This window comes from Lethenteron reissneri, chromosome 11 (genome assembly GCF_015708825.2).
Source record: "Lethenteron reissneri isolate LAM-NWPU_2019-01 chromosome 11, ASM1570882v1, whole genome shotgun sequence".
Classification (NCBI taxonomy): Eukaryota; Metazoa; Chordata; class Hyperoartia; order Petromyzontiformes; family Petromyzontidae; genus Lethenteron; species Lethenteron reissneri.
This window is the reverse complement of record NC_083789.1, coordinates 9,951,205-9,973,388: the sequence shown is the minus strand read 5'-3', so window position 1 is coordinate 9,973,388 and position 22,184 is coordinate 9,951,205. Positions and strand designations below refer to the sequence as shown.

At 50.4% G+C, this 22,184-nt stretch overlaps 1 protein-coding gene across 1 annotated transcript in view; it reads right to left on the bottom strand.

Moving 5' to 3' along the window:
- Positions 1-11,614, bottom strand: part of LOC133341448 (cysteine-rich protein 2-like) — a 34,092-nt gene extending 22,478 nt beyond the window's left edge. The window contains exons 1-3 of the mRNA XM_061550089.1: positions 11,395-11,614; positions 5,180-5,274; positions 1,235-1,292 (exon numbers count right to left, since the gene is read on the bottom strand). Coding sequence (XP_061406073.1) covers positions 1,235-1,292; positions 5,180-5,274; positions 11,395-11,434 — 193 coding nt within the window. The 5' untranslated portion in view covers positions 11,435-11,614. The remainder of the gene's footprint in view (positions 1-1,234; positions 1,293-5,179; positions 5,275-11,394) is intronic.
- Between the last annotated feature and the right edge of the window lie 10,570 nt (positions 11,615-22,184).

The following is a 22,184-nucleotide window of genomic DNA, read 5'->3' as shown; positions in this document are numbered from 1 at the left end:
GCTATAAAGTTCTGAACCCGTGCCCCTACCGGACATATGTGAAAAGAGCTTTGTGGGCCATGACATTCCTCCGGTATAAATAAACATTCTGACTTTGACCAGCCTGTCTGTGCGGCGCTGCGAGTGTCGTCTTATCACGTGCGCCTACAGCCAAACCTCGCCGAGTTTCGTAGGGTTTTGGCCTGGATAGTGCCTGGATGGTGCTTTGATGGGTGACCCTTGTGTGTAGGGCGCCACGGTGGCGAGATGTTGACTACCTCGCTTGGTATACAGGATGTCGTGCGTTCAACCCCGACCCTGACGCCTGCTATATATTTGGAATTTTTGCATGTTCTCTCTCTCTCTCTCCCCGTGGTCGTGTGGATTTTTCTCTGGGTCCTCTGGTTTTTCCCTCCACGTTTAGAATTAACTTGCGTCGCTATAAATGTATACATGATAAACCGCTTCGTTGAGATATCATTTGTGGCCATGTCGCTTCTGAAAGAAGAGCTACATAGCTCAGTGGGCCCTTACTTGGTACAATAATACTCTTTGGTTCTTCATCAGACGGACGCTTGTGTTGCGCCCGAAACGTCGTGATTTATTTTATTTTATACCTACGTGACTTTACCGAAAGAACCAAAGAGTATGGATTCCTGCAAGATGGTACAATAATAGTTTAGATGAGATGTTTTTATGGTATAACACAGGTGCTATAGGCTGCTGCTGCTTCTGCTGAGGCTGCGTTTTGGTCAGCAGAGGGCAGTGCAGACAAATCCATTGCTGTAAAATGCATCAATAAATACTTGATTAGTTTATCCAAGAGAGCCAAACTGAGTCGTTAGGGCTCATTTTCAGGAGGGCCCTGCACTGGGTCTTTATTTTAAAACATTTTTAGCCAATGGGTTCGGGCTAGCACCTGGAGAAAACCCCACGCATCGCGCTAGGGTGCAACACTCTGTCCCCATACAGATGTAAACAGATGGCGATTAGTCCGCTTGCTGTGCTGCCTTCTCCTGGCGAGCCAGGGTACGGCACCTCCTCGACCCCCACGGGAAGGCAAGTTTCACCACAACATCAGTGCGGTGGTGACCCACCAACCCTCGCTGCTGCCTCCACAGCGCTGGATCACAGGCAGCCGCCATGTGTCACCACCAACCCGCACCGACCGCGCGCGCGTGTGCGGTGAAGTACGGTCAAACGAACCCGCCAGGACACGCACGGCGTGGCGAGGCCCTTCGTCGCGTGAACTCACCCTTGGGTCCAAAGAGTGTGGCGTAGCACGGCTTGTGGCAGTAGGGCTTGCCAGCGTGCTGCTCGCACAAACAGACAACACCACACAACAACAACAATGTCAATATTCTATTTTATCCTGCCTTCCCACCTGATGACGGACGCTTGTGTTGCACCCGAAACGTCTGATTTATTTAATTTTTTACCAACGTGACTTTACCGAAAGAACCAGAAAGTATGGATTCCTGCAGTCACGGAAGCTTCAAATCAATATTCTATTCTGTCGCTGAGTGTGGCGGCAGCAGCAGCAATGTGATTCAAGAACTCAATGTCCGATGTCGAGGCCTGCTCCTGGCTACGACGAGAGGGCTTCAGCAGAGAGATTTCGTGCGGTTTTGCTATTCTTACTCCTCTGTTGAAACTGGGTTCACCGTATGGTCCATAGATTTGGTTGCATGGCCACAAGTGCACTACTGTGGTTTGTCTTTAATGTATCTCTGCGTCTCTATGTGTCTTTATGTATCTCTAATTGTCTCTATGCATATCTACGTGTCTCTGTGCATCTTTACGTGTCTCTAGCTATATATGTATCTATGGGTTTACTAGAGGATAGTTGGGGTTTAAAGGCCACAGTCACATTCCTATGGCTTATCTCTGTGTGTCTCTATGTATCTGTACGAGTCTCTGTGTGTCTATGCATCTCTATTTGTCTCCATGTGTCTCTCTCTATGGGATACACGTGTCCACCACAGTCGTACTACTGTGGCTCGTACGAAGGAGATGTGCGCATCGGCCTGGCATCGATGATATAGTTTCATCGGTGTCTCCGAGAAAGGGAGGAATATCAAAGGCAGGAGGTGCAATGTTTAGGTCTAGGATGAGGTGTTTATTCTGGACGTCCACGTTGTTCCACTCTGTGGGTGGCGATGTTTACAAGCCACCGTACAAGGTACTCATTGGAGGCTGAGTCGAACGAGGAGAGGCCCTGGACCGGTTCAGATAATCGTCACTTGTGTTTGGCCGTGAGAGCGGGAATCGAACTCGAGTTGCCGGGTTTGCAGCGCAGTGCGCCCACCACTACACTACCGCTTTCCCGCACGCACGGACATGGACACACACACGGACACGCACACGGATAACACAAGGTCACAACAAAGACAAAGCCACACACACACACGGACACACGAACACACATGCACACATCCACAAGGGCACACACACACAAGGGCACACACACACAAGGGCAAGACAAAGATAAAGATCCCCTATATAGCCTTAACAGACTGTAGGGGCAAGTGCTGTTAGCGGGCACCTATGAAGGCCGCAATGGTACACGAGGGGGTGGGTGGCCAGCACCACGCCCGACCGCCTTTGTCTCCCTAGTGGTGATGCTTATACACCGCACCAGGTACTCATTTGAGGCTGAGTCGACCTAGGGGAGGCCCAGGGCCGGTTCAGATAATCGCCACTGGTGTTGGCCGTGAGCGGGAGTCGAACTCGGGTCGCCGGGTTCATAGCGCAGCGCACTAACCGCTCCACTACCGCTCCCCACAACAAGGGCACACACACACACGGGCACACACAAGGACACACACACACGGGTACACACAAGGACACACACACACATCTGCCGACAATCTGTCGCGCGTGCAACGGGGATGAGCGGAGACGGCTGCTCTTATTTCTCAATAGCCGCGCGAGGAATCACGCCACGTGTTTTGAGTGCACGCATTAATCTCGCCCATTGCGCTCATATCCGCTGCCTTAAACGTTTTGAGTGGAGGGGGGGCACTGTTGGGGAAAGCACATCCCATATCGATGCATCAACCGTCGCCAACACGCACTTAACCCAGCGTGGTGAAGTATGGACAGATGTAGCCGACAACCGGCACGACGTGGGGGAGGGCCCTCATCCAGCAGTGGATTGACACAAGTGCTGCAGGAGCGCCCATGTTTAATGCGCATTAACCGGCGTTCAATCAAGAGCCACACTTGGGACTTTAAGAAAGTCAACGCCAGAGTGACGTCCTGCAGCTCAAACGAGCATCGTGACATCGGTGCTCATCTCCCGCCTACAGCCGGCAAAGCCAGTGGTGGAAATTCCACATTCGTATGGCGGGGTCGAGTCTGCCAAAGGACGACAACAGCCACCCGCTGACTCCTGCACGAAGTGTCATTATGCTCAGTGAGTGTTCGGTCGTACATTGGCGTAGAACGGTTGTCACTTTTGCTCAAGAGAGAAATTAGAAATTGCAATTTAGCAATGAGCTGTATCTGAAGGCCCTGCTTCTGGATAGATTAGCATCGTCAACCGCCACAGCGCAACATCTGCTGCTGCTGCTGCCGTTCATGAATGACGCAAGCAAAGGCGGTGGAGATGGGAGTAGTGATTGACAGGTGGGGGTCTGGTGGGAGGGGGGGGGAATAGAGCAGGGAAGGGTGGCTAGAAATTAGGGGTGGTCGTGGGTAACAAGGGGGTTGTTGATATTATTTGAGTCTTTCGGTAAAGTCGCGTAGATAGGTTAAAAGAAAATAACAAAACAAATTACAAAAAACAACGACGTTTCGATCGCAACACAAGCGCTCGTCATCAGGAAGAGCGGTATTATTTTATTCGAATCTATCTAACGTGACTTTACCGAAAGACCCAAAGAATATGAATTACTGCAGTCACGAAAGCTTTAAGTCATTATTTAAGTGGTTGTTGTTTCGTGGATGGGGTCAGAATTTCACCACGGATAGGGGGGGGGGGGGCTACAGGGAAGGCGGTGCGAGTGGGGGACGGGGCCTTGCAACGCTGGCGAGATGTTAACTCCCTCGCCTGGTATACAGGAGGTGGTGTGCTCCATCCCGATCCTGACGATGTTTGAATATTTGGAGTTCACGGTGCCTCTCTCCCCGTGGTCACGTGGATTATTTCTCCGGGACCTCCGTTTTTTTCCCTCCACATTTAGAAACATACGTTAAGAGCATTTGGCTGCTAGAAATTTCCACGTTGGAAGCCACTTCGTTGTGATATCATTTGTGGCCAGGTCGCTTCTAAAAAAAAAGCTAGACAGCTTAGTGCGCCTTACCTGGTCAACTAAAACAAAGTTTAAATATTCTTGGTTCTTTCGGTAAAGTCACGTAGAAGGAAAATAATAAAATAATAAAAATAAAACATAATAAAATAATTCTCACGACGTTTCGGCCACAACGCAAGCAGCCATTCAGACTCTGCCTTTTCGACCGACCTGTTCTCGACCTGGAGATGGCTGCTTGTGTTGTGGCCGAAACGTCGTGAGAATTATTTTATTATGTTTTATTTTTATTATTTTATTATTTTCCTTCTACGTGACTTTACCGAAAGAACCAAGAAGATGAATCCCTGCAGTCACGAAAGAAGCTTTAAATCGAAATATAGTTTAAATAGTTTAGTTTTCCTTGCATTGTCAGTGTCACTTAGGAGTGAACCTGCAATGTTACTATTCACACCCAACAGTGACAGCGAATATCTGAACCGGACCCGGGCCTCCCCTGGGTCGACTCGGCCCTAAACGAGTCGCCGGTGCCGTTTGTGGAGAAATTAAACATCGTCACTGGGGAGACAAAGGCGGCCGGGCGTGGTGTTGGCCACCCACCCCCTCGTGTGCCGTGTCGGCCTTTATAGGTGCTCGCTAACAGCACTTGCCCCTACAGTCTGTTAAGGCTACACAGGGGATCGTTGTATGTGGTGCTGGCCACCCACCCCCTCGTGTGCCGGCCAGCCTTCACAGGTGCTCACGAGCAGCACTTGCCCCAACAGTGTGTTAAGGCTATGCGGGGGATCTTTGTCTGTGGTGCTGGCCACCCACCCCCTCGTGTGCCGGCCAGCCTTCACAGGTGCTCACGAGCAGCACTTGCCCCAACAGTGTGTTGAGGCTATGCGGGGGATCTTTGCCTTTGTGTGGCACGTGGCTAGATGAGGGGGTGTAGGAGGAGGTCTCACCTCGGCGTGGCTGCCGGCGCTCAGCGTCTTGCTGCAGCGCTCGCATTTGAGACAAAACTTGTGCCAATCTTTGCCCAGTGACGTCACCTTCTCGGCTGTGGGGGGCGGTGGGGGAGGGGGCAAATAGGGGGGGCGAGGGGGGGATACAGAGGGGGAGAAGTCGTGGGGAGGTGGATGATTAGAATCTTACAATTACACAGATGGGACGGATGTTTTTCAATCCAAGTTTTACCCCCCCCCCCCCACCATTCTGTACAAGGAAGAACAACCATGCCTACGCGTGGATTTCTATCTGCGCATCGCATTGAGATGTTTGGCCCAAATGTCTTACGTTCAGAGTTGGAACGTGCGGGAGGAAATTAGAGTAACCATCATCATTGTTATCAGCAGCACAGCAGCAGCTATGATCAATCCACTGCTGGATGAAGGCCTCCCACACGCCGTGTCGATCGGGTTGGGGGGCAGGGGGGGGGTTGTTCGTGTGGCCATACTTCACCCACGCCGGGCAGCGGGGGGTTGCTGCGGGCAAAGTGTCCGGGGTAAATTTCGATTTAAAGCTTTCGTGACTGCAGGGATTCATCTTCTTGGTTCTTTCGGTAAAGTCACGTAGAAGGGAAATAATAATAAAATAATAAAAATAAAACATTATAAAATAATTCTCACGACGTTTCGGCCACAAGGACGGCTACTTGCGTTGTGGCCGAAACGTCGTGAGAATTATTTTATTATGTTTTATTTTTATTATTTTATTATTATTTCCCTTTTACGTCACGAGGTTTCGGCCACAACGGCTGCTTGCGTTGTGGCCGAAACGTCGTGAGAATTATTTTATGATGTTTTATTTTTATTATTTTATTATTTCCCTTCCACGTGACTTTACCGAAAGAACCAAGAAGATGTCCGGGGTAACCCAACTCGGAGCGCTCCACTCGCTTGGTGCTGCTTCGTTCCTCTTGCGCGAGTTGCGTTCCATTATTTATATTCCGCATTTGAATTCGTAAAACTGACGTTGCACATTGCTCGCGCTGAACCCTGTCGCCGCACACAAAACAAAGCGTCGTGCATGAATGAACTCCCCCAAAAACACAGCCCCCCCCCCAACCACCCCGCCACCACAGATCCATATCCCCCATGTCCCCCCCCCCCCCGAACCACTTACTCCCTGGCTCCCACAGCCACCACCCACAAACACTCGTGGCATTGTTCCCCGGCGCTCCCACTGAGGACTTCCCCGTGTGAGCTTCTCAAATTCATGTGAGTGTCTCTCCCACCACCGCCCCCCCCCACCACAACCACCACCGGCCCATTCTGTAGACGAACAATGCCCTGTGACTATCCCTGCGGGAGTTCCCTGAATTCCCTCGGGCACTTGATTTGGGGGGAGGCGGACTCAGATCCAAAGGACGAATTCAAAGGCTCACTCCGCGGACGAGGCCCAGAATGCTGAAGCCGGGCACGGGGTTTTCGTGGTCGAGCGTCGTGCGTCGGGATGTGATTGGTCTGCAGAGCCGATAGGTTGACGGGACCACAGCGACGTTGCTGTACGCCGAGACCCAGAGCGCATTTCAGATGATTTTAGTTTGACTCATAATGCTGCTCCACGGCAAATGCACCACGAACGAGTGGAGAGGTGGACACGGTGAGGTTGGAGTGTTATTAATACAAACTGAACTTAATTGTGGGAATAATGGCATGTCTATAAAATAGAACCCGTTTAGGTTTGTTGTCCTTGACCTGCACCTTCTATGAGTACAGTTGGGTACGTACGGTGCGAAAGAAGTTCAACATACGTACAATAACACTGCCTTAAAGGAATTAATAGGCGTGTGGTATGAAGAATGGACACTGCACGACACGTTGCCTATTATATACATGATTATTTTAACATCACAGTGCTATTGATGAATGTGAGTTTGTTGTTATTTCTACTTGTGAACCATTGCCAACGCAGCAGCATCACTAAATAACCTGCATCTGTAATGTGACTTCAGACCAAGGTTATCACTCCGCTGCGACATGGAGGAAGAAAACATTGACCATCGCAGAGAAGATGACGATGATGATGATGATGGGGCTACAACTGAAAGGTGTGCAAGGAAATCACAGAGGAGGCACTGCGAGCTCGGAATTGCACTCAAGAGGCAGAAGGAGGAACGAGGAGTACGTGAATTCGAGATCGCGCGCAACTTGGGGACATCTGAAAATGAGTGTTTAGAAAGGTGGTTGGGCTCTGGTAGGACACGTCATGGCGTAAAGAGATGATGATGATGGTGGTGATGGCCGGGCGGGGTCGAGACTAAGGATGGAGTGGCAGCCACAAAGGAGGGAAGCGCATGAGAGCAAATCTTTCGTCCGCCGCGGAGATGGAGCGACGCAGTCGGCTCGTGTGCAGTGTTGCCGGACGAGAGACGGCGACGGCGTGGGGGAAGGCAGCCTTCATCCAGCAGTGTATCGATCGGTCGTGGCTGATGGCGAATTTCGAAGCATTTACGCACGGAACCCTTCTGAAGTCGGTCTCAATTTACTTTCAGGAGGCGTCCTGCTACGTTGATATGCACGGTCGAGATTAAAAGCGCAGCCCACGTCGCTGCTGGCGCAAGCGGCCTCCGCTAGAGGGAACTTTAAAAGAGAGCCTCGCTGTCCGGGGGGCACCTTTGGCCTACTCTTCCACGTTGCCCGTAACGTCCTGGGAAGAGGTTGAGGTGCCCACGTGTGTATATATATTCGTGTCCGCACAATCAAATTGGGATATATTTTTTTTCTTTCCTCGAACATAATTTTTTTAAAAATAACTCATCGAATAACGAGAAGTGACCCGAACGAAACTGACACAAATTGGAAGCTCGCTGTGTGGCTCGCTGAGCTCAAAGCGCACAGAAGTCGCACAACGGCGTTGTAATTACGAAACTAATGAGCTCACGTCCCACTGTAGGTTTCCGGAGAATTTGGGGGGGGGGGGGTGGAGGAAGGAGGCAGGGTAGGAGGAGTTGGGGTACAGGCACAGAATGCAAACGGTAAACGCCCAAAGGAATACTACAGTGGTTTGTTGTATTACTGTGGCTGTTACTTTTTTTCATATTTACAGCCAAATTTAGTATTACTTAATTTTCAGGTTGTTGTTGTTGTTCTTTTATGTTGTTGTTGTTGTTGTTTGGATTCGCCCCTTGATGGACGCACGGGCATCTCGATCTCCGTGCGCTGTCAACAACCCCCTCTCTACTGGAGGAAGTTGGTGGGGGGGTGACTGCCGCCACTGGAGATCGGGCGACGCGCTCTCAGCTCCGCAAAGAGAAACGCGAACGGCCGTCGAGGGGCGGGGGGGGGGGGAAGGTGTCGAGACGCAGTGCGCGCTGCGCGGTCCGGGTCAAGTAAGGCGATGATCACAGTTGTCGCTACGTCCTAACTCGTCACCGTGGCCGGAGGGTTATGGCGAGGGATAGAGGCGAGTACTCGTGACTGTCGATTCGGGCCAGGGCGTGAACTTAGTGGGACCAATGGCTTATTTATTTTGGGGGTAATTCGAGCGGCTTGGTTGGCGAGTTGGTTAGAGTCGGTGGGACGGAGCTCGAGGCTCGTACGGAGGTCGGAAACCAAAATAACGAGAAGAGACTTTTTTTCGAATTTGGTAAAAAAATAAACAAAAAATTCTCAGTCATTTCAAAAGCGGCGATGCGCGTAGTGAACACATCGTTACGTCACGTGGTTAGGGATAGGGGTAGCACTCGGGCTCGTAGCTTCATTGGCCGTGATTGTTTGGGTGGTTGCTGTGTTCACATTGGGCGCCGCATACAACCGCGCCCACACGAACGCGTGGCCCCGCGGGGGACGAGCTGGCAAATATAATAAAGCAATGCAGCATTACGCAATACAAACAACACGGGGGTGGGGGGGGGGGTATCATCCAGCAGTGGATTGATCACGGCTGAAAAATGACGACGATGATCATAACGTGAGATACGAACTACCCGGCGAGTTCGATTCGCGGTCACGGCCAACATGAATGGCGAGTGATGTCTGGAACCGATATCGATCACCCCTATCACAGCCTACGCACCTCCTCCCCCTCTCCCCTACGCCGCATCCACCGCTTCAGCAACCTGCATGGACCAGGGTGGTGAAGTATGGCCGAAGCAACGCCCCGATGTGGCTGCTGAACTGTTACAAGCACCCCAACGGCGGCGCCACTCGTCCAGATTTTAATGCGTAAAAACAATTACGTCATCCGTGAACGCACGCACACGCACACAGAGAGAGAGACCCACACATTCCCCATGGCCATATATAGTAAAGGGTTAGGACTTCCTCAAACACGGCGATAATATACATTTGTGGCTATTCGATTAATTCATTCAATTATCAATTCGTGCGTTCTTTTCAGTTTAACCAATCTCGCCCGTATCGCATTATTTCGTCCTGAAAGCCGTGGTCCATCCACTGCTGGATGAATGCTCTCCTGCCCATCATATGCCGTCGATACCATTAACGCTCCTGCGATGGAAATCAATCATGCAACCGGGCACGGAATAACACCAACACGATCTGACTGCGTTGCTCCATCTCCACGTGGAAGGGACCTCTCCCGCACGCGTCCCATTGCTCGTTTGCGATATTTGTTGTTGATTTTGTTGTAGTTTTTGTTGTTGTTGTTGATTGTTTTTGTTGATTGTTTTTGTTGTAGTTTTTGTTGTCTTTCACATTCTAGTTTGTGCATCTCAGATCACTCGCCTTTTCTAAATGCAACACGAGCATGCGATTTGCATCCATGCATATCATGTGAGAAAATTAGGATGGCATTCGCGATTCGATTAATGCATCACGGTTCTTATTAATCGACAATAAATCGATTATGTTCATGTTTACGCCTCCGACGCATCGGCCAATTCTGCATCGCAAGGTGACAAAGACAAAGGGGCCCCGTGTAGCCCATACCGGCAATTGGGGGCAAGTGCCGTTATCGAGTACCCTTTGAATGCCGGCGCGGAGAACGAGCCAGTTGCGTCGCAAGGCACCACGCCCGGCCGCCTTTGTCTCCCCACTGCTGTTGTTGACACGAGGTGCCTTATTTATAGCAAGTTCAGAATACCGGTGTCACAGATCGCTCGACACTGATTTTGGCCGTGACGCGCGCATCATCATCATCGAGGTAGCCGGGTTCGTGGTGACGCGCGCGAAGCGGCACCACTCCACCTTTGACAATAACAAACACGCGGTTTGCTCCAGGGAATCTGACGGCAACGTGTTGTGTGTGTGCCTGTGTGTACAAACAGCACTTGCCCCAAAAATCTGTTAAGGCTATAGGGGGGGGGGGGGTAGATATTTGTCTTTGTGTACACACGTGGGTATGCACGGACGAATAGTCACTTTAAGATGTTTTCTTGTTCATGTTTTTGTTTTTTGTTTGTTGCGGTTGCACCCGATTCAAGAGCCGAATGGCTCACAGGGCTATACCAAATAAACTGAAAATAAACTGAAAACTGTGTGTACGAGTGTGTGAATTGTGCACAAAGACAAACATTCCCTGTATATCCTTAACAGACTACTGCGGTAAGTGCTGACCAGCACCACGCCCGGCCGCCTTTGTCCCTCCAGTGGTGACGTTTACACATCGCACCGGGTAGAGTACTCATTTGAGGCTGAGTCAACCCAGGGGAGGCCCAGGACCTACTGGACATGTGTGAAAAAAATCTTTATAGCTCCTCGTATTCCTCCAGCATGAATGACTAACGACCGCTCCCCGCTACATACAGAGACGCGTCACGTCAAAACAAAACTAAAATTGATCAACGTCGCTGCGCTCACTTGCAGACACGCGCGGACCGAATGAAAGACCGAATGAATGAGTCACACGCGCAGGCGGATGAGCGACTGAGAGGCGGCCGTCGGATGCGAATGAATGAGCGAATTGGTCCTGGGAGAGAACGGATGCACGAGTAAGCGATCCAATCAGTGATTGCGTGGACGGGTCGGACATTGACGGTGGAGCGAATGAATGGACGGCCGGACGAGGCGCGCGCGCGGATGAGCGAACGGGCGAGCGAGATCCGTCGCTGGTTACATTAATTGAATGTACGACTGAGCGCGCGGCGAATACAGCGACCGAGTGAGTGAATGAATAGAACGAATGAGAGGCTGGGTGCGCGAATGAATGAATTCACGAACGCACAGACACACACAGAGAGTGAGAGACAGAGAGCGACGTAGCAGGTTTTACATACCGAAATACACCGTCTTCTCGCATTTCGGGCACTTGGACATTGTCGGTGATGTTTCGGTCTCGGTGGCACGCGGGTGGCTGAGTCGGCTCCAGCCGTCGCTTGGAATCGAGCGGCGAGCGAGGGCGGTGGCGGTGGCAGAGAGGGGAGGATGAGCGGAGGGGGCTTTTCTGGCGATGGGGGTCTACTCACATCCCCCCCGCCCCGTCAGACTGGGGCTACGGGAGCGGGCGGGGCCCCTTTGAAACGGGGCGACTGCGCGGCTGCGCAGTGGCGCTCCCCCTCCATCACCCACCCCTCCATCCCCCACCCCTCCATCGCCCCCCCACTCTCCCCACCCCACTCGCCAACAGTCGCCCAGCCCCGCCTCCAGAAGAGCCCGCGCCTCCCTCCCCTCTCCCCGTGTTCCATCCCCGCGGCAGCGCCCCACCAACCCCACCCCCGTGCCTCCAGTCCATGGCCGATTATTCCAGCCCCCGTCTCTAGCCCCCCCCCTCCCTCCACTCCTCTCCCCCCTCTCTGTTATTTCCCCTCTTCAGATCCATCTGTCCCTCCAACCGTCCCTCCCCTGCCCTCTCATCCCTCCATCCAATCCACCCCTCCCATTACTCCCTCCCTCTCTAATTTCCTTTCATTGCACCAGAATAATCCCCTCTCTCTCTCTCCCATTCCCTTCTTTCCCTCACCACACTGCCCTCTCTTCTCTCTCATCATTCCCCCCCTCCCTCCCCATCTCCTCCCTCCCCATCTCCTCCCTCCCCATCTCCTCCCTCCCCCTCCCTTCTGTCTCCCTCCCCACGCCACCGCTGTCTGCTCCGAGTTGTCCCAATTTCTCGCAGACAAGGCGGCACGTGTTCGCCCATGTGCCCGGCGATGCGCACACGTGACCATCATCACCATCATCACCACCACCATCATCATCACGACCTTCATCACTGTCATAATCAATACCATAATCATAATCATCGCGAGTTTCATCATCACTCCCATTATCATACTTTCTTCATCATTGTTATCATCATCACTATCATCATCACTGCCATCATCATCACCACCACTCATCATCACCGCCATCATCATCACGACCTTCATCACTGTCATAATCAATACCATAATCATAATCATCGCGAGTTTCATCATCACTCCCATTATCATACTTTCTTCATCATTGTTATCATCATCACCATCACTACTATCATCACTATCATCATCACTACCATCATCACCACCACCATCATCATCACCGCCATCATCATCACGATCTTCATCACTGTCATAATCAATTCCATAATCATCGCGAGTTTCACCATCACTCCCATTATCATCACTCCCATCATCATTCTTTATTCATCATAATTATCATCATCATCACCATCACTACCATCATCACTATCATCATCACCATCATCATCACTACCATCATCATCACTACCATCATCATCACTATCATCATCACTACCATCATCATCACTACCATCATACATTACCATCCTTATCGGGATTAAGTAACGCGAATATTCCGCATGTCAATGTTAAATCACAAGTAATTTCTAACGCTGTATATGTCCGTGCACAGCGCGTTACCTCAATCCACTGCTGGATGTAGCTGATTTGATCATCCCTGACTCTATTCCCTCGCTCTGTGTGAGCTTGGTTTGTGCGATTTCGCGTTCATGCAGCTAACCTATTTCTACCCAAAATTCGCTATATGCGGTTTGAATTCACTCTATATGCGACTATGCGGTCGGACGTGGGACAACATTGTGTGTGTCCTGTGTTTGTGTGCACTGTCTGTGTGTGCCGTCTGTGTGTACTGTATGTGTGTACTGTGTGAACTGTATATGTATACTGTATATGTGTACTGTGTGTACTGTGTGTGTACTGTGTGTGCTGTGTGCGCTACTCTGCAAGAAGCTATCTCCTCGTGCGGTTTCGCTTTGTGCGGCCCTTGTATTGGAGCGTATCTACTACCGCATAAAGCGAGGCAACTCCTGTACTTGTAATGATTGACTTTATTCGTGAACATATTTTACCCGGATAATACCTAACGATGAACACGTGATGTACGTTGTAAGATGTCCGCTGGTCAGTCCCGGTTGGTGAAGAGAAGGAACATAGACGTCGGATCGTAGTGTAGTACAATAATCGAAGAAGAAAAAAACATATCTCTATTTTGAGCAATTGATATTGCTGCACGAACTAGCGGTGGAAATTTCCCCGTTGTTGTGACGGAGACGAGTCAATCCATACAACAGTTGCTGTTGCAATCTCCGCAGTTTTTATAGTTGACATTTAACATCGCTTTATTTAAATGATTATCACTACAGGATTATAGAAGCGCAGCGTGAACGCTCGCGCAATTAAACATCGACCACGTGCTCCAACGTCATCATTGCCCAAGGCCTGTCTACTGCTGGATGCAAAACGGTGGTGGTGGTTGGGTGTTCTTCTTGGTTACGGGTCTATGCGTTGGCACGCGAATGTCAAAGACAGAGATTTCCCCCGCATTGAGCACGACCAGGCGTCGGAGACCTGCGGCTCATGAGTCTCATGCGGCTCTTTAAGGACCGCGTCGTGGCGATGTTTATCAAGGGCCACCACCGTCTCGTATTTATCACGCGAATTGCGGCTCTTGAAATTTTGAGTTTTATTTTTTTTACAGAATTCGAAAAAAAATGCCTCGTTGCTTTTGGTTTCCCGACCCCTGAGCTATACGAACTGTTGGCGCAAGTACTGTACTGTTTGCGAGCGCCTATCAATATCATCTAGCCCCCCCTTCCCATCCGCCTTTGTCTCCCCCAGCGATGGTGTTTGCACACGGCGCGCCAGATATGACTTTCCGCCGTGGCCGGAAATCGAACTTCAGTCCCACTGGGTTTGCAGTGCAGTGCGCGAACCACCGAGCCACCGCTCGGTAGTGGGACACAGCAGGATTCTAATATCAAAGTGATATCAAGAACCGGTTCTCGACGTTCGCCTAGGTTGACTCAGCCTTAAATTAGCACCTCTCGCGATACATACAAAACAATTGTTGTTGTTGTATTGTTTGTTGTTGTAGCTTGCTGACCCGCCCATTCTGGACAGTTCATCGGATTCTGCCTGCGGTTTAAAAAGAGATTCTGATTATGATTCACATGAACGCTCGAGAGAGAGAGAGACAAAGACAGCCGGGCGTGGTTCTCGCCACACCACCCCTACGCGCGCCGTGGCTGCCCCAATAATAGGTGCTCGCTAACAGCCCGTGCCCATTGCCCTTTTAAAACAGTCCGTGGTAGGGTGGGGGTGTGGGTCTTTGTGTACATACATGCATGCACGTGGCATGTGCGCATGTATTTATGTGCGCGCGCGCGAGCGAATGTGGGTCGCCGGGTTCAAACGTTGAGCTTTTGAACCCGGCGGCCCGAGTTCGATTCCCACTCACGGCCACCAGTGACAATTATCTGAACCGGTCCTGGGCCTCCTCTAGGTCGACTCAGCCTTCAACGAGTACCTGGTGCGATATGTGAACATCGTCACTTAGGGAGACAAAGGCGTGCGGGCCACCCACCCCATTGTCTGCTGTGCCGGCCTTCATAGGTGCTCGCCAACAACACTTGCCCCAACATTGTGTTAGGCCTGGGATCTTTGGTTGATGTCTTGTGTGCACGAGCGTGTGCGTGTGTGTGTCGAAGGGAACGAAGACCGATCAACAGCCTCGTGTACCTTAATAGAAGCTGGCTAACTCTCTAAACTATTTAAACAATTAATTTTTTATTTATCCAAGTAAGGCCCACTGAGCGATAAAATTCTTTTTCAGAAGGGGACCTGGCCGCAAATGAGAGCCCAACGCAGTGGCACATCGCGTGGACATTTATAAATTTCGATTTAAAGCTTTCGTGACTGCAGGGATTCATCTTCTTGGTTCTTTCGGTAAAGTCACATAGAAGGGAAGTAATAAACTAATAAAAATAAAACATAATAAAACAATTCTCACGACGTTTCGGCCAAAACGCAAGCAGCCGTCTACAGGTGAAGTTGGTGGTGTTTCATTCTTCACCTGAGGACGGCTGCTTGCGCTGTGGCCGAAACGTCGTGATAATTATTTTATTATGTTTGTGTTTTGTGTTATTATGTTATATTTTTATTATTTTATTACTTCCCTTCTACGTGACTTTACCGAAAGAACCAAGAAGATGGATTATTTTATTATGTTTGTGTTTTGTGTTATTATGTTTTCTTTTTATTATTTTATTACTTCCCTTCTACGTGACTTTACCGAAAGAACCAAGAAGATGGACATTTATAGCAGCCAAAAACCCTAAACCGCATGTTCATTCTCCGGAGGATCCGGACAAAAATCCACGCGACCACGGGGAGGGAGAGAAATGCAACCTTCCAATATACAGCAGGCGTCAGATTCGCGATCGAACCCACGACCTCTTTCCCGTATCCCGGGCGAGGTAGTTAACATCTCGCCACCGTGGCCAACAACAAAACCGTGGCCCCGTTGGCTCCAAAAGTCCGTGCAAAGGGAGGAGGCTTTAGAGAGGGGTTGGTTGGTGGCGGGGAGGGAGGGGGGTGAGATGTGGGGGATACAATATCCATGCGGGGCAATTTGCTTGTGGCGGGTTCTCATCAACCGCAAATTACACGGAGATCACAATCCCGAGAAGCCCCCCCCCCCATCCCCTGAGACCTCCCGGAGCTGTTTGATCCCAAATCCCAAACGCCGACACTGCCCCCTCAACGCCACCCCCCCCCCCCCCGCGAACCGAACCCTGGGCGTGCTCAGAATCAGAATCCGGAGGAAATCCGAAGAGCAATGAAGCTCTATTTTCGTCTCACAGATGTCCAGTGTGGGCGGGGCAGCAACGTTTCAACAGCAAACAACAACAACAATAACAAGAATAGAAGTTCCAAAATAGAGAAAGTGGTCGGCTTGGAACCAGCCGGTCTCCCCGTCGAGTTCTCACCCTCTACTGACAGCCCTGAGCCACTGGTGGGAATTCAACGTTCTCGTGGCGGCGGAGAGTATATCCAAAGGGCAATTACTGTTGAATTCCCCACAACTTGGTACGCATTTTTGGAGGGGAGGGGAGGGGCGTCACGCAGGAACGGTTGATGTTCGCCGTCGCCGAGATGATAATTCAGGTCGCCGGGTTGGTAAGTGCAGTTTGCTAACCATTGCGCCACTGCTCGACCCCCCGCCCCCGCCCCCATCTCCCCCCCACCCCTGCCCCCAAACTAAAATAAGAATAACAGAACGTAAAATGTAAAACAATAAATATCAGTTGGAATGTTTGAACGTGTCTCGGCTTTCAGACAGTCCCGGCCGCCCCCCCCCCCGTCAGCTGATTCGCTTCGCTCAAACATTGCACGCGTTTCCCTCCCTCTACGCGGATTCGGTTTGTGCGATTTCGCGTGCGTGCAGGCGAACATATTTCTTCCCCAAAAATTCGCTATATGCGGTTTGAATTCACTCGTTGCGCGGCTTTTTGCGGTCGGAATTGTGACCACGTGTGTAAGGTGTGCGTACTGTCTGCGATTTCGCTCAAAGCGAGAGGAAACTTGTGCTGACATTTAATTGATTTAAGTCATTAAAATATTTAATCCGGATGATTTCCTGAGATGATGGAACATTCCGTTGGCAATGGTGCTCGGGGCGTCGATGAACACGACACGTGCGTTGCTGGTCAGAAATAATCCTTCACCACTCCGGTTTGATGGGGAGCATAGACGTCGGGGTCGCAGTGCAGCGCAACAACAATTGATTTTATTTTTTTTGCGTCACTCGCTCGCGGTGGAAATCCCACGTTTTCGTGACGGAGACGAGTCGATCCGTACGACGGTCGCTGTTGCAAATCTCTGGTCCGCGCGCGATAATCCCGGGGGCGCGTTGGCGCAGGTTGTGGCTCGGGAACACGGCCAAGGGAAGGCGAGAGAGCTTTTAAAAAAAATAATTTTTGGCAAAGGTGTATTAATCAGCTCTTTCCGAGTCCAGATCTGCGATGCTTATTAATCATCGAAATGCCTCTCACGTAACGTGTCTACAATTTAGTTTGTTCGTTTGTCTACAATGCGACGAAGATTGTTTTAATCTTTTTATTTGTAACAGCGTGTAATAAAATGCGAGTCGAAGGGATCTCAGGAGTAGTTTTGCGATGTCTCCTTCCGCGGGCCGTTTCTAGCGCACGGCGTTGATGCACAGATAGCCCTGCGAGCGTTGCGAATGGACACGAACACTCAATCTCGTGACACGACGCTGGTAACAATTTGAAAAACAGATTGTGGGGGGGATACGAAGCGTAAATCCCATAAAGACGAGTAAAGTATAGAGAGGTGGGATAGGTGGGAGCGATAGACGGGAAGGGAGAGATAAGGCGGGGAGAGAGAGAGAGGGGAGAGAGGTGGGAGAGTTAGGAGAGTGAGAAGAGAGGGGAGAGCAGAGCGAGAGAAATGTAAGAGGATAGGAGAGTTGGGAGAGATACGGGTGAGAGGCTGAGTTAAGGGAGAAGACACACGGGGGGGGTGGGGGTGGAGATATTTGGTGGTGAGTGCAGGCAAATGGAGCGAGATGAGAGAGGGGGAGATGTATGGGAATGTATAGAGAGAGGATGGGGGGCGCTAGAGGAGAGAGTTGTTGGGAGAGGGAGGAGAGACAAGAGAGAGAGTGGTTAATTATTCACACGTGCTCTCGTAACTCGATCCAGGGCCAAGCAACGCGCGTGCAACTGCGGCAGCGCGGGGTCGTGCCCACCTCCCCGTGTCCACCTCCCCGCGTCCACCTCCCCGCGTCCACCTCCCCACGTCCACCTTCTCGCGTCCACCTCCCCGCGTCCACTTCCCCGTGTTCACCTCCCCGCGTCCACCTCCCCGTGTTCACCTCCCCGTGTCCACATCCCCGTGTCCACCTCACCGTGCCCACCTCCCCACGTCCACCTCCCCACGTCCACCTCCCCGTGTCCACCTCCCTGTGTCCACCTCCCCGCGTCCACCTCCCCGTGTCCACCTCCTCGTGTCCACCTCCCCGTGCCCACCTCCCCGCATCCACCTCCCCACGTCCACCTCTGCTCTACCCGAACAGGCGGCGTGTGACCGTTATTAATCACACGCCTGCCCACCCGCTCGCCCTTGTGATTATCGATAACTCACTTGTGATTATCGATAACTAACTTGTGATTACCAATAACTAACTTGTGATTACCAATAACTAACTCACTTGTGATTACCGATAACTCACTCGTGATTACCGATAACTAACTTGTGATTACCAATAACTAACTCACTCGTGATTACCGATAACTCACTCGTGATTACCAATAACTAACTCACTCGTGATTACCGATAACTCACTCGTGATTACCAATAACTAACTCACTCGTGATTACCGATAACTCACTCGTGATTACCAATAACTAACTCACTCGTGATTACCGTAACCACTCGTGATTACCAATAACTAACTCACTCGTGATTACCGATACTAACTAACTCACTCGTGGATTACCGATAACTCAGCTCGTGATTACCAATAACTAACTCACTCGTGATTACCGATAACTCACCTCGTGATTACCAATAACTAACTCACTCGTGATTACCGATAACTCACTCGTGATTACCAATAACTACTCACTCGTGATTACCGATAACTCACTCGTGATTACCAATAACTAACTCACTCGTGATTACCGATAACTCACTCGTGATTACCAATAACTAACTCACTCGTGATTACCGATAACTCACTCGTGATTACCATAACTAACTCACTCGTGATTATCGATAACTCACTCGTGATTACCATAACTAACTCACTCGTGATTACCGATAACTCACTCGTGATACCAATAACTAACTCACTCGTGATTACCGATACTCACTCGTGATGTACCATAACTAACTCACGTCGTGATTACCAGATAACTCACTCGTGATTACCAATAACTAACTCACTCGTGATTACCGAAAACTCACTCGTGATTACAAATAACTAACCTCACTCGTGATTACCGATAACTCACTGCGTGATTACCAATAACTAACTCACTCGTGATTACCGATAACTCACTCGTGATTACCAATACTAACTCACTCGTGATTAACCGATAACTCACTCGTGTTACCATAACTAACTCACTCGTGATTACGAAACTCACTCGTGATTACCAATAACTAACTCACTCGTGATTACCGATAACTCACTCGTGATTACCAATAACTAACTCACTCGTGATTACCGATAACTCACTCGTGATTACCAATAACTAACTCACTCGTGATTACCGATAACTCACTCGTGATTACCAATAACTAACTCACTCGTGATTACCGATAACTCACTCGTGATTACCAATAACTAACTCACTCGTGATTACCGATAACTCACTCGTGATTACCAATAACTAACTCACTCGTGATTACCGATAACTCACTCGTGATTACCAATAACTAACTCACTCGTGATTACCGATAACTCACTCGTGATTACCAATAACTAACTCACTCGTGATTACCGATAACTCACTCGTGATTACCAATAACTAACTCACTCGTGATTACCGATAACTCACTCGTGATTACCATAACTAACTCACTCGTGATTACCGATAACTCACTCGTGATTACCAATAACTAACTCACTCGTGATTACCGATAACTCACTCGTGATTACCAATAACTAACTCACTCGTGATTACCGATAACTCACTCGTGATTACCAATAACTAACTCACTCGTGATTACCGATAACTCACTCGTGATTACCAATAACTAACTCACTCGTGATTACCGATAACTCACTCGTGATTACCAATAACTAACTCACTCGTGATTACCGATAACTCACTCGTGATTACCAATAACTCACTCGTGATTACCGATAACTCACTCGTGATTACCGATAACTAACTTGTGATTACCAATAACTAACTCACTCGTGATTACCGATAACTCACTCGTGATTACCGATAACTCACTCGTGATTACCAATAACTAACTCGTGATTACCGATAACTCAACTGCTTCTCTTGTCTGTGGGTGCGGCAGTTCGATCCCGGGCCACGGCTCACGTCATTACTTCCCGCGACGTGAAATACGCTCAAGCACCGGCCCACGATGGACAGCGCGTCGTGTGTGGGGAGGCCCTCATCCAGCAGTGGATTGACCACGGTGTCCCGATAGATCAATGCAAGGGCACACAGATGGTGGCTACGCTGCTGCACGTGGCAGCTGCCGTGATCCAGTGAAGGTTGGTGGATCACCGCCGCACAGATGTTGTGGTGAAACTCCCTTCCCGTGGCTGCGGCGAAGAGGCGGTACAGCAAGTGGACTAATCGCCATCGGTGTCCATCTGTACGGGGATCGAGTGTTGCCCCCTCGCGCAAGTCATGGGGTTTTACCCGTGTGCTCCGGTTTCCTCCCCACGTGTATCATAATAATAACAAACACAACTCATGATTAATTGGCTGAAAATATCTTAAAATAAAATAAACCAATGTAGTAGCAGGACCCTCCTATCACTCAGTGTGGCAAAATAATAATAATTGTAACGAATAATTTAGGAGAAGGCGTTACAGCAGGTGGACTAATTTCCGCGTGTTTCCAGGGTTGTACATTCACAAGGGCTCTTTGTTTACATTCACAAAGTGTTTGTGTGCCTCTCTGCTTGCCCACCTTGCCTGCCGACAGACCTCGTGGTGACCTGCACACACCCACACACACCCACACACACCCACACACCCACACACACCCACACACACCCACACACACCCACACACACCCACACACACCCACACACACCCACACACACCCACACACCCGTCTAGCCACTGTGCCTATGCCGGCGTCACGTGTTCGTCTCTCGTTTAAAGGCCGCTCCGAACGCAGCTCTGTCGCCACAAGAGAATAGCCGGTCGTTAGTTTGTTTATCGGTGGGTGCATAGGCGCGGCAGCATAGGAGTACAATACAACCGTGGATTTATTATTTCCCGCTCTGCTCAACAAGTATCCCCGCTGTCCATGGGCAACCCAAGTCATTGTTGCGTCGAAGATTTATCCTCGTCACCTTAGAGCTCCCACGTAGCAAAACAAATAATACATAAACCTGGACCTGTTTGCGTCTGGTGTTTAGCCCATCGGGGCACGAGCCAGCCTCGGCCCTGCTTAGCTTCCCAAATCGGGCCTATTCGAGAAGGTTATTTGGGCCACGCGCAAGCAGCCAATGGATCAACAAGTAACCCGTTCAGAGAAACTGCAAATAACTCCACAACCCAACCCAAAGTACACGTTGCCAGGGCACATCACGGTTATTATAAACAGTTCAGCGCGCCGCTACGGCCATGATATGCGCACTGGCTTTGGCTTTGGCTGTGGTGGTGGTGGTGGGTGGTAGTGGTGGTGGTGGGTGGTAGTGGTGGTGGTGGTGGTGGGGGGGCTGTAACGTGGGCGGGGGGGGTTAAGAAAATGCCTCAACACGCGTTGGTGAAGACAATGTCCATTTGAAGGTAAAACGCGGCTTGCGCGTGGGGGATTACGTCAGGAGCTGCCGAAAGAAATCACAGCGGAATCCGGCCCTCCTCCCTCCTCCTACTCCTCCTCCTCCTCATACATCGTCCTCCTCCCTCCTCCTCCACCTCATCATCCACCTCATCATCCACCTCCCTCTTCCTCCTCTCTCCTTCCTCGCCCACCCACATCCTCCTCCTCCGGGCGCAGTCTGCCCTGCTGTGATTGAGTCTCATCGCGGGCCGGTGAGAGTGAGTGGAGGGTGAGTGGAGGGTGAGTGGAGGGTGAGTGGAGGGTGAGAGTGAGTG